At 36.1% G+C, this 12,260-nt stretch overlaps 1 protein-coding gene across 2 annotated transcripts; it reads right to left on the bottom strand.

Moving 5' to 3' along the window:
- Window positions 1–1,099: 1,099 nt before the first annotated feature.
- Window positions 1,100–9,778, bottom strand: LOC106439042 (alanine--tRNA ligase). Of its 2 annotated transcripts, XR_007315856.1 has the most exons (24): window positions 9,472–9,778; window positions 8,774–9,012; window positions 8,354–8,494; window positions 7,721–7,867; window positions 7,427–7,579; window positions 6,878–7,007; window positions 6,572–6,668; window positions 6,282–6,402; window positions 5,995–6,054; window positions 5,859–5,909; window positions 5,690–5,785; window positions 5,465–5,566; window positions 5,211–5,333; window positions 4,782–4,925; window positions 4,622–4,693; window positions 4,461–4,536; window positions 4,238–4,380; window positions 4,045–4,153; window positions 3,769–3,956; window positions 3,582–3,671; window positions 3,302–3,484; window positions 3,033–3,212; window positions 2,763–2,925; window positions 1,100–1,277 (listed from the first exon to the last, which is right to left on the bottom strand). XR_007315856.1 is itself a non-coding variant. In XM_048738957.1 (23 exons), exons 1-23 carry the CDS (start codon window positions 9,746–9,748, stop codon window positions 2,854–2,856), a joined length of 2,994 nt encoding a protein of 997 aa, XP_048594914.1. In that variant the 5' UTR covers window positions 9,749–9,778; the 3' UTR covers window positions 2,659–2,853. The 2 variants fall into 2 exon arrangements, 1 of the variants encoding a protein (XP_048594914.1); XM_048738957.1 differs by lacking the exon at window positions 1,100–1,277 and having other exon boundaries at window positions 2,659–2,925.
- Between the last annotated feature and the right edge of the window lie 2,482 nt (window positions 9,779–12,260).

Here is a 12,260-nt window from a genome sequence, read left to right as displayed (position 1 = left end):
TGACAAAAGGCTTTCAAAGACAAGCTTGGTTTCATGTGGTGAAGATTTCTACAAGTTCAAACATGTGCCTTGTGTTGTTTCTGAGTATTGTGGTCTTTAAGGACCCAACATCTAATACTTGGGATGTACAGCATAGTGGCATCCTCTATTACAAGAATACTGCCCATAGTTGATGTCCACTGTTTTGTGACAAAACTCCACAAGAAAATTCATGATCAGAAGGAACACGGGAGGAAGTGTGAGAGAGACGGTGTGGGTGACGGGTGAGCTTAATGACACGAGGTAAGTAGATACACATACTATGAACCATGAAGTTACAAAGCAGACAAGAGTAAACAGAATCCATGATAGCGGAAAGAGAGAAGCCACAAGCATCACAAGGCAAAGGTGAACGGGACTCTTCTAGGAAATAGGGTAAGAGAGTGGTCATGGAGTTTTTGGTTTTCAATAGTGAGAGGTGGTGAGTCCTTTGCGCAGTAAGAGTGTAAGCTGAAATTGCATAAAGAACAATGATAGTACATTTTGCTGCCGCCTTTCAATTTTTTCCGACAAGATTTGCATCTTTTGTTGTTTTCGTCTGAAGAACCATAGTACACTTCATCTTCATGTGTACAGTTGTCATATACTTCTGACCCGGATGAATGAATAATAAATTGGAATAAGGGGTACATCAGAGCTACAAAAAGTTAGGATCTAAGACGGTGATGGTGAGAGGGTGGAGTAGATGAAAAGAGTGTCTGATTTCTGGAGGATAAGTGTGACAACCTCTGTGAAATTCCAAATCACAAGTAGCACAATAGTTATAGTACCTGGAACCTTTCAAGTTCTGGCCTTTGCATGCAAAGCAGACGGAGAGTGGAGGATCAGATCGTTGCCTGCAAAGTTTGAGAGGGTTTGCAGGATCCGACCGACGACATGGGGGCTTAGAACGAGAAAAATGCTTAGTTCCTTTCATTGGGGTTTCTCTCCTCTTTGGAATGAGGACTCCTTTTATTAGAGTGAACCGCTTTGATATGTATGCAATTTCTTTTTAGTCAGCTAGTACGAGACGAGACAACTTGCTTTGCTATTCGCTAACACTTTAAAATGGGTCAGTTGCTTCCACTTGTGCTAAAACCGTTAACAACATTGTCGGTGATATCATCATTCATACATAATACCAGGATAAATATATAAATGATGAGTTCAACATGCATAACCACCAATAATCAGATTAGTTCAACAACATGCATAACCACCAATTGTGCTAACTTTGACTGAAGTAATCACCACATTAAGGGCCTGTTTGTTTCTCCATTTGAATGAGTCATTTGAATGAGTCATTTGGATGAAGATGAGAGTTTTGTTTGTTTAGACACTAAAAGTGCAACTCATTCAGATGGATCATCTGGATGACTTTTGGAAATTTAGGCTTAATTTTCAAGTCCATTCAGCTGAACCAATTTAGATCATTTGAATGGAGATGGTTCATTCAAAATGGTATAATGTCTATTATGCCCCTAATGTAATTCACAGATTACAAACCTAAACATAATATCATTTTTGTCACATACGAAAACTGACAAAACTACAAAAACCCCAAAAACGCAATTTCCCGCCAAAATTGCAAAAACCACGTTTTCCCGTTAAAACTGCAAAAAACGTATTTTTCCACCAAAACAAAAAACGAGTTTTCCCGTTAAAACCGAAAAATCTCGTTTTCCCACCAAAACCGAAAAATCTCGTTTTCCGACCAAAACTGCAAAAACGCGTTTTTCCGCCAAAAACGTGTTTTCCCGCCAAAACCGCAAAAACGCGTTTTCCTGCCAAAAACGTATTTTCCCGCCAAAACCGCAAAAACGTGTTTCCCCGCCAAAACCGCAAAAACGTGTTTTTCCGCTAAAACCGCAAAAACGTGTTTTCCCGCTAAAACCGCAAAAACGTGTTTTCCCGCCAAAACCGCAAAAATGTGTTTTTCTGCTAAAACAGCAAAAACGCGTTTTCCCGCCAAAACCGCAAAAAACGCGTTTTCCCGCCAAAACCGCAAAAATGTGTTTTTCTGCTAAAACGGCAAAAACGCGTTTTCCCGCCAAAACCGCAAAAAACGCGTTTTCCCGCTAAAACCGCAAAAACGCGTTTCCCGCCAAAACCGCAAAAATATATTTTTTCACCAAAACCGCAAAACGCGTTTTCCCACCAATAACGAAAGATCTCGTTTTCTCGCCAAAACCGAAAAATTCTGTTTTCCCGCGAAAATCGCAAAAACGTGTTTCCTTTCAAAACCGCAAAAAAACGCGTTTTCCCGCCAAAAACGTCATTTTCCGCCAAAACCGCAAAAAACGTGTTTTCTCGCCAAAACAAAAAAATCTCGTTTTCCCGCCAGAACCGAAAAATTGTGTTTTTCCGCCATAACCGAAAAATGTGCTTTCTCGCTAAAACCAAAAAAAAATTTTTCCGCCCAAACCGCAAAAAGGAACGTTAATTTTGAAATAATTCTAATGTAAATATATTAAACTCAATAATTAAATGTACTATAGTTAAAATTAATATCAAACATATGATTAAACCAATACAAGGGTATTTTGGTGATTTGTTTACTAAACTCATTTGAATGGAAATGAAAATAAAAAAACAAACATAAAATCCATTTAGATGATTCATCTAGATGAGCCATGTGGATGAACAAACAAACAATCACAAAAATCTGAATGGATCATTTGAATAGATCATACAAATGAATCATTTGGATGGAAATGACAAATGGTGAAACAAACAGCCCCTAAATAGATCTTACAATGAGTATAGCGGTACACAATGATATCAAATGAGTAGTGGTTGTCCTGCCCACACAGATTGGTGTAATTTCCAGACAAATCAGTTGAGTTTCATTGATGCAAATGATGCAGCCAGATCCAAAGCTGCCTTCACTTGAGAAGCATCCGTTCCCTGAAAACCAAAAAAACATGCTCCAGAGTCAACCTACGTCCATATATTTCTCCGAAAAAACTAGATTAACATCCATTAGCACATGATCGCCAAACCCAGACACATACCTGTCCAGATGCGAGACCGCTCTTCCCTTTTCCGCATCTCCCTTTTAAAGGACCCAATGCAGTTGTCAGCCACTCAGTGACATCTAATTGCTTGAACTTGTCAGATTTGTCAGGAACTCCTGCACACACAACCGCCTTGTTGGTCGTTTCATCTGTGCTAAACACCATTATCGACATTCCCTGCAAGATGATTCACCAACAAACCCTTTATTCAACTTTCTTAACTGACTAGTTACTAGAAGTCATGCGTTAAGGAAATGGAGATTTGCCTTCTTTTCCATGACTTTCGAAACAGCTTCTCGCACGGCTGCTGCATCAAGACCTACATCAAGCTGAATAATGCAGAATGTCTTCCCATCTGATGCGGCAGACTCTGCTGCCTCTGTGGCTACTTTGACAGATTTCTTCAGGTTTTGCTCCGCTATTTTCTTTTGAGCTTTCCTCACTTCATTCTGCAATGTAAAAAAGAAAACTAAACTAAGCGGGAATCTAACAAAAGTAGATGGCAGAACAGAGAGATGCTCCGTGTAAAGCTGAATAAGAGCTTACCTGAAGCAGAGCAATCTTGGCCCTTATATCTGCCTTTTTGGCTGCTGGGATAATTGCTGAGTCTACCCGGCTTTTCAAAGCAGCAACTTTCTGTGAAGATGCAAAAATGAAGACATTAAGTTTGACATGAATAGCAGGTAATGGATTTAATTTGTGAAGGTATGAGAGAGAAGAGAGGAGATATAACCTTTTCCAGTGCATTCCCCTCTGCTTTGGATGCATCCTCGACTTCTTTTTCAAGTGAGGACGCCTCATTCAATGCATCAAAAGCACATTCAGTAGTCACAGCAGTTACCCTACGAATACCTTTAGCAATTCCCTCCTCGGATAGAAGAGCAAAAGCTTTGGCTTCACGGGTGTTTGTTATGTGGGTTCCTGCAATTTTCAAAATAATACAATACTCAATAATCTATTCAGAAAAATAATCTTCAAGTCCAAATAGTTATCGCCCATGGAAACCAACCTCCACAAAACTCAGAAGAAAGCGAAGACCATTCATCGTTTTCAGGATCAGCCAAGAGGTCCTCGACCTGTCTCCCAATTGATACCACTCTGACAGGATCAGGGTAGACCTAAATAGAATAAGAGAGAACGATTTACCAATTCATATAAACCAAACTAAAAACGCAATGTCCGAGAACTGGTGTACATCTTACTTCTCCAAACACTGCTCTAAGACCTTTGATTCGCTTGGCTTCAGAAAGCACCGCTTCCTTGGAAAATACATCCAATTCATCCTTGATCTGTTTATTCACTATGGATTCAATCTTTCTCAAATCTTCAGGATCAACCGGCTTGCCTACTCAAAATTATGGAACTCATTAGACAATTAAAAAGAGCATCCATATCAAAATGAAAATGATTTATTGAAGAATGTACCGTGGGAAAAATCAAACCGCAGTTTTTCAGGAAGGACTATTGACCCCTTCTGATCAATATGATCTCCGAGCACTTCCTGAATCAACGCACATGAATGTTTTAAGACCAATAAAAAAAGAGCAAATAACCGTTTAGGTAGCTAAATTATAGAAAAACGATACCTTCAGGGCAAAATTCAACATATGTGTACAAGTATGATTAGGAGCAATGAGTTTACGTCTCTCATAGTCAACCTACACACATAGATAACGGATATGAAAACGATTTAAGTGGTACCAAATACGCTGAATGAGACAAACACTGTAGGATGCAGAGCGATACCTTGCAAGTCACTTTATCCCCAACAGATACCTCTCCAGTTTCTTTAGAGAGATAGCCAATATGAAGAACGAACCCTCCAAATATTTGGACATTGCATACGTTGAATGTACCAAACGAGCCTTCAATAAGTCCCGTGTCGAAAATCTATAGCCAGAGGAAAATGTTAGGAGCACTGAATTTATATATAGTATAGGGAGTGTGTATCCAAAGCTTAGACCTTATGAACGGTAGTTTGCAAAACCGAAAATAATTATAACATGTTATATGCCAACCCATACGTAAGTCAAACTGTGCAACTTCTTAGATGATGGTGTTTACTGTCAAGGCTACACATCTAAGTTGAACATAATGAAGACTGCAGTTCCAAATCATATGATCAGGAACGAAACAATCATCAAACTAAATTACATATCAAATATAATGGGTTACCTGACCACCCTGCTCAGCATAGAAACTTGTAGACGCCAATACTATTCCCACGTTATCGCCAGCAGCTGAACTTTCTAGGAAAGCAGAGCCAGTGTAGATCGCCTTTACTTCACTCTCGTGATCCTGTAGCAAAATGGAGCACGACCATTGCTCAATAAAAGCTTACTTTAAGCAAAGTTCAATTAACACTTTGTGCCCTAACTTTTTTCTTTTTACGTTAACATAATAACAACTCTGCAATAAGTAGGACAAACCTGGAACCAAATGTATTTAGAAGAATCATCTGTTGCTAACACACCAGTCTTGTGCAGTGTTGATGTAGCATCAGCATCCATAACAATGGCACCTCCAGCTTGCTACCAAAATTTGACATTACAAGTTTAGTTAACAGATACTGTAAATTCAAACATGATCTATCGTCTCAAGGAAGTTTGACAACAAACAATCTTTAACGAAGTAAAAACAATAAGTTGAAGCACCTTATTCTGGGCACTTCTCGATCTTTCCCTCGCCTCTTCCATGGCTTTGTTGAAGCCATCAACATCAACGAGCAATCCTCTTTCTTCAGCCATCAACTGAAACCCGGGAATGGAAGTTAAAAATATAACATAAAACACTTTCAAAAATAGATACGAATGGTCCAAATACCTGAGTCAAATCTAATGGGAAGCCAAACGTATCCCATAAGACAAAAGCATCCTGAAAACATTGAAAAGGGCTGTATTTTGAGAAGGAAATTCAAATATACAGATGGAAATACTGCAAATCTAACATATATGAGAACCTCTCCACTCAGTGTATTCCCCTGAACTGCCTGTCCAGCTTTCCGAAATTTCTCAATTCCCTGCCGTGAAAATAAATATAATCAACCTAATTGTTCATAACATCACTTAACAACGAAAAATAAGGACAAACATGTCAAACCAATTCATCTTTCAGAAAAGGGCTCCTTATAGAAAACGGTATGATGAATTACGTCCAACCAACATAATTAAAACTGAAAGATGACAGAAATTGCTAACAATATATACGAAAAGGTGTCACTGATATTAAGCTGCGAATATCCCTCACCTTTGCCAAGGTCTTGCAAAAGCTCGCTTCCTCTTCTTTTATTATCTCCGTGATCTTTTTCTCATGTTCCTTCAACTCTGTAAAGGTATCACCCATCACTCGAATAACAGAACTGACGAGCCTGCAAGTGAAAAGCGCAAACTGATTAGTGTCAAACACAGACAGAGCTAACATGCGTATATAAATATATGCTGCATTTACAAAGATGCAAGATAAAAATACATGTTGCAGTAACAAAAGAAATGATATTGAGACAACACATGCAATGACAATCAAGAGTAATTTTCTACCCATTGAAAAATCCTTCCTCTGCTTTTAGGATCTCCTTTCCATAGCGAACTGCTCGACGAAGAATACGTCGCAGAACATACTCACGGCCCTCATTACCTGCAAAAGAGTGTGTATCATATGGTATTTGTTAAATTACAAGAGAGAATAGAACCTCTACCGAATACCCTAATAGATTCGGTGAGCAAGAAAAATCGCATGAACGTGCAGAAGTATGAACGCAAAGTAAATGATTGAATACTAAGACGTTTCAATAAATATTTTGTTGTATAGCATCAACGTAAGTGAGACAAGAGACATGGTCATACCTGGACGAGAGCCATCTGCGATAGCAAATGAGAGTGTTCTAATATGATCCGCAACCACTCTATATGCCATGTCAACTCTGTCCACATCTTCCAGACCAACTTTTCCAGAATATGGCCTGGCTCCTGTGGCCTAAAAGTGTGAAAGCAAAACACCTCAACTTAAGATGCACAGCAACTAGGGAAAAAGAATACCAATCCGAACTCTTTTTTATTCTTTCACAGAAAAATACACAGCAAACAAGAAAATGATCTCCACGTACCCATACTATGACACCTTCATCATTATACCCCAAATTCACTAAATCAGAAATATCCAAAACAATTGGCAGAGTGTCACATAAAAGGTGAATAGCTGTAACCTCTCATACATCAGATAGGCAAAGATGGTCCTAGAATTACCAAGACCCATAATTCACTTGACAGTAGATAAACTAAAATGATGATAGTCCTAGTAAGACGAGAAAAGCAACCCTAAGAGAAGCTACACAATAGTAACTCGATATATGAACATAAAGTCATAAACCTTCAACAGAAGGATACACAAATTACCTTCTGGATGTCATCAAAGATAGGCATGAACACATCTGTATCGTAGTTGCTCATTTTGTTTTGAAGAACAGAAGTTAACCTCTCGAAACCCATTCCGGTATCGACATGCTTAGCGGGCAGAGGTTTTAGTGACCCATCACTCTCTCTGTTGAACTATTTTGAAAATATGCATAACAGACCTCGTTAGAGAAAACAATTGAGAATATAATAACAAAGCCAAAGAAGCAAGAACAATGGAATACCTAGACAAGCAAAATGGAACTAAATGAAAATATGGAAAAAGAGGGTTTATACCTGAATAAAGACTAGATTCCATATTTCTAAACATGTTGGATCGTCATTGTTAACTAAGGATGCTGCATCACGGTTACCAACACGATCATAATGTATCTCAGTACAAGGTCCACACGGACCTGTGTCTCCCATTTCCCAGAAGTTGTCCTACAGTTTCACCGAAAGTTAGATGAAAGAATGGTAGCAGTAGAAAATCCTTGGTTCTACATTTGGTACAACGTTTTTCACTGGGAATCATAAAACTGGTTTTAGAGTCTGCCAACCACCAAAACTTGATAGCGTATTCCTACCAAAAAATACATTCAAGCTTACACTTGACAGTAGTTATCATTGACAATTCAATGTATCCTTTATACAAGGCAATATTCCCACGTAAGAATAAACCTTAGGGAAGAGAGAATCAAGAAGTAGCAGACATAAATTAACAAAAGTCCCAGATTAAACGTTATTTATGTTCAATACACATGAGGTCCATGGAAATTTATTTTATTTTTTCTTAAAAGGTCTAATCACCTAAATTTAACAAACACACGTTTTTATGTTGATTTAAAGGTTAAAGAAGAAACGAAAAAGGTGTTAACTTCATTTTTACTTAAACAAGTCGTTTTTAAAGGAGTAGTAAAGCAAACATACTTTGCAACCAAAAGGCAGCACACGTCCAGGTGGAAGAAACTTTAGCCATATATCTCGAGCCTCGTTATCAGGTTGAAGGCCGGCTTTCTCATCACCGCCAAAATAGGTAGCATAAATTCTGTCCGTTGGTAGCCCATATACCTGAGACATAAATTCGATCACTCAAATGACAATAGAGGAATCACTTAACAAAACTATGACATACTGTTACAAGGACCCCAAATAAAAAGAAAAAAAAACACTTCACAAAACTGTGACATACAATCGCAGGAGAAAGAGAGACAATACTTCACTGTATATCAAGCCTAATTTCTTAAGTCAGGTAAACAAAGATAGATGCCCTGACGTGCGGGAAGAGACGATGTACTCTTTGAACCCGAAGAGTATTTCAAAACAAGAAACCAGTTGTTCTAGTTATACCTTAGTTAAAAGCTCCCAAGCCCATTCAATGGCTTCCTTCTTGAAATAATCACCAAATGACCAGTTACCGAGCATTTCAAAGAAGGTGTGATGGTAAGTATCTTTCCCCACATCATCGAGATCATTATGCTTCCCACCAGCTCGAATACACTTCTGAGTGTTACATGCCCGGGTTAGCTTGCTGAGCTCCGTGTTTGGGTCAGCTGTCCCCAAAAATATCGGCTTGTACTGGTTCATTCCTTGACAAAACAAATTACTTTCAGTGGCATTCGTAGTTCTAGTTATCGCCAGATCCAGCCATAGACACGAAAGTAAAGAGCAACAAATAAACACAGCTAAGAATCAATAACAGGACACTTAAGACAGAATATGAAATCTCCCAAAGCTTCAAGAACAATGAACAAACCACTCAACTCCACAATCAGTATTCGCTACGAGATTAATCTAATTCAATAGACGTATCAAGAAAGCTAAGAATCAACAGTATATGAATCTCCCAAACTACTAGAGTCTTATCAATTTCGGATCAACTGACAATTAAGAGTGAATAACCCTTAAAGCTTCGAAAACAATGAAGAAACCACTCCACTCAACACCACAATCAGTATCCGATACGATATTAACCTAATTCAATAGAATCTGAATCCAACAGATCGACTAAGAAAAACAATCAAGAATTGGCGATCGGAGTTTGGTACCGGCGTTAGCGAAGAGAAGAGTAGGATCGTTGTGGGGAACGACGGGGCTTGATGGCCAGAACTTGTGACCTTTCCCCTTGAAGAAATCGAAATACGTATCCCTCACTCTCCTCGCTGGCCACTGAATCTCTGATGGTTCGGAACCCGGCATGACTGCGACGGAAGAGGAAGAGAAGCGGAAGTGCGAAAGAAAATGGCGGCGGAGATTGGAAGAGTAAACCCTAGACGGAGGTTTGGTTGAGGGTATCAGAAGATAAACGGCGTTGCCTAATCTCATTCCCTTGTCTCTCCTCTCATCCTATCTTATGGGAGCCGTTAAAATTATTATACAGTAATAATCCGATTCCTTTTCACTCAGATAGTAAAAATAATTTATTCGATGCACAAATGGAAAATTTTACCCGTAAGGTGTGAAAATCATGAAAACAATATTTATATTATTTATGATTTTGTAATTCTATATCATTAAGCAGTTAATAAATTATACATATTTTTGTACAAACATTCAATAACAACATATTTTGTAAAAAGTGATTTAATTAACTTTATCATATTTAACATAAAGTCAAGAGTCTAAAAATAGAGATATTTTGATGATTTTATTTTAAAAATATATGAGATGATACAAAAATGCTGAAGACCATCGGGAGATTGCATCATCATTCATTTGTCTATGTGGTTTACGAAAAAAAAACATGATTGGAGCCACGAATTCATAATCCACAACCAAAACAATGGATAAGAGTTGTTAGTAAGAGATAGGAAAGTGTTACTAATATGATCTTAAAGTAATAAAGTTGGGGCTGCTAAAATCAGACTTACTAAACACAATGCATCCAAACACAAAACATGGTAGTAAAATCTTTTTAGATAATTGTTATATGTTGTGGATCATGTTCTTATCCAAGATGAAACATAGTTGTACCTAAAATGTATGAACATGGTAGACTAATTTAAAACTTAGTCATTTAGTATGTTTTTAATCAAACCGTGTTATTGGATGATTTAAAAGTCGAATAAATCAAAATATGTTGCATCATCAACCCAACTATATGGTATGATTAACTGCATACTTTAAAATAGATTTTGGCTTTATTTTTTCATAAAAAAATTTATGAGTCATTTTAGATTTACTTTTTGAAAACATATTACACATATAAGATTTTGAATAATTTTTTTTTTTTAAATTAGAGAAACTAGCTTCAGAATCAAATATATATATATATATATATATATATATATATATATATATATATATACTTCTTCATAACACTCTTAACAATGTATAATCTTTCTAAGGTTATTCATTTGTGGAAATGCATTGTGCATGCATAGGACAATCTAATAATCTCTCTTAAGTCATACTAGATTTTGAACGCACTTTGAAAGCGCATGATTTATTTCTTTTAAAAAAATTTGTCAAATTTTTTTAACTATAAGGTTATATATATATTTTTATATAAGATAATCTAATATATTTACAATTTTGTTGATTTTTATGCATTTAAAATATACTTGTATGATGGATATGATATAAAAATGTATTTATATTCATTTAGTAATTTTTATTAAATGTAACCTATAAAGTTAAAAAGTTATTGGGATTTTTAATGCATACTGAAAATATACAAAAATATTATATACAGATGGATTCCGTGGGTAAAAAATGGGTTTGCGTTTATTAAATATGATTTTATAACTGTTTCCCAAAAAATAACAGAAAGTAAAGTTTTTTTAAAAGGTTTCTTGATATTTTTTGGAACTCTTCCGACTATTTTCCGAGATACGATGAAACAAATAACCAAGTTATATTAGATTATATTTTTATATGAGAATATTATACATGTTTAAATGTAAGTTTTGTACTCATCATTTTAATTAGACGGAGTGAATATAATAGTTTTTGTATTGTTTATACTTATTGATTTAATTAGTAGAGGTGAATATTGAGTAGGTTAATTTTTATTTTTCCAGCGAACACTAATTATAGATTGATCCATATGTTTCTTTTTTTCTCCAGTGATAGATTTTTAGGTGGATCCCGTCTGTTTTTCCCATTTTTTTCCTTGTTTTAACGATTTTTTATGGATCTCATCATTAACATCAGAATATTTCTCAATGGCATAAAATTGTAATTATAGTGTCAAACTATGAGCAAAATTCTAAGAGATATTTTGCTTTAATAGTGTAGATATATTGTTGGCTATCCAATATATATGTTTCTTAAATAAATATGTTTCTTAAAACATCATTAGAGTTTGTTTTAAGGATTTTAAGAAATGATAAAATCTCGAAGACAAATTTTTAAATTTATTTTTCTTTAACAGTTAAATTTTTGACTAATAAATCATTTTTTAGCATGCATGCCTAGTTCAAATACTTGAAACTTTTGATAGAGTGGACAACCATGATGCCAAAGCTCATTCCAGAATACCTAAAATTCAATGCGAAGTCTAGCAAATATACATACACCTGAGGAAGTTAGATGTTCCAAAACAAAGTCCAATCAACACCTTATGTTGCCTCTGTCATTCCCCAATAAACACAATGTCATTCAAATAAAAACATATTATTAAAATCTTCTTAGATAATTGTCTGAATGTTTAGATCATGTTCTTATCTAAGATGAAAAAATAATTGTACCTCAAATGTATGAACATTGTTAAGAGTACTTTGAAACATGGTATGTTTTCAATGTTACTAGATGATTTGAAGTCTAAAAGTAAAAAAAAAAATGTTGCATCATCAACTATATGGTGTTGATTGGTTGCATATTTTTAAATAGATTT

The sequence above is a fragment of the Brassica napus genome, chromosome A8 (assembly GCF_020379485.1).
Source record: "Brassica napus cultivar Da-Ae chromosome A8, Da-Ae, whole genome shotgun sequence".
Lineage (NCBI taxonomy): Eukaryota > Viridiplantae > Streptophyta > Magnoliopsida > Brassicales > Brassicaceae > Brassica > Brassica napus.
This window is presented reverse-complemented; position numbering and strand designations above follow the sequence as displayed.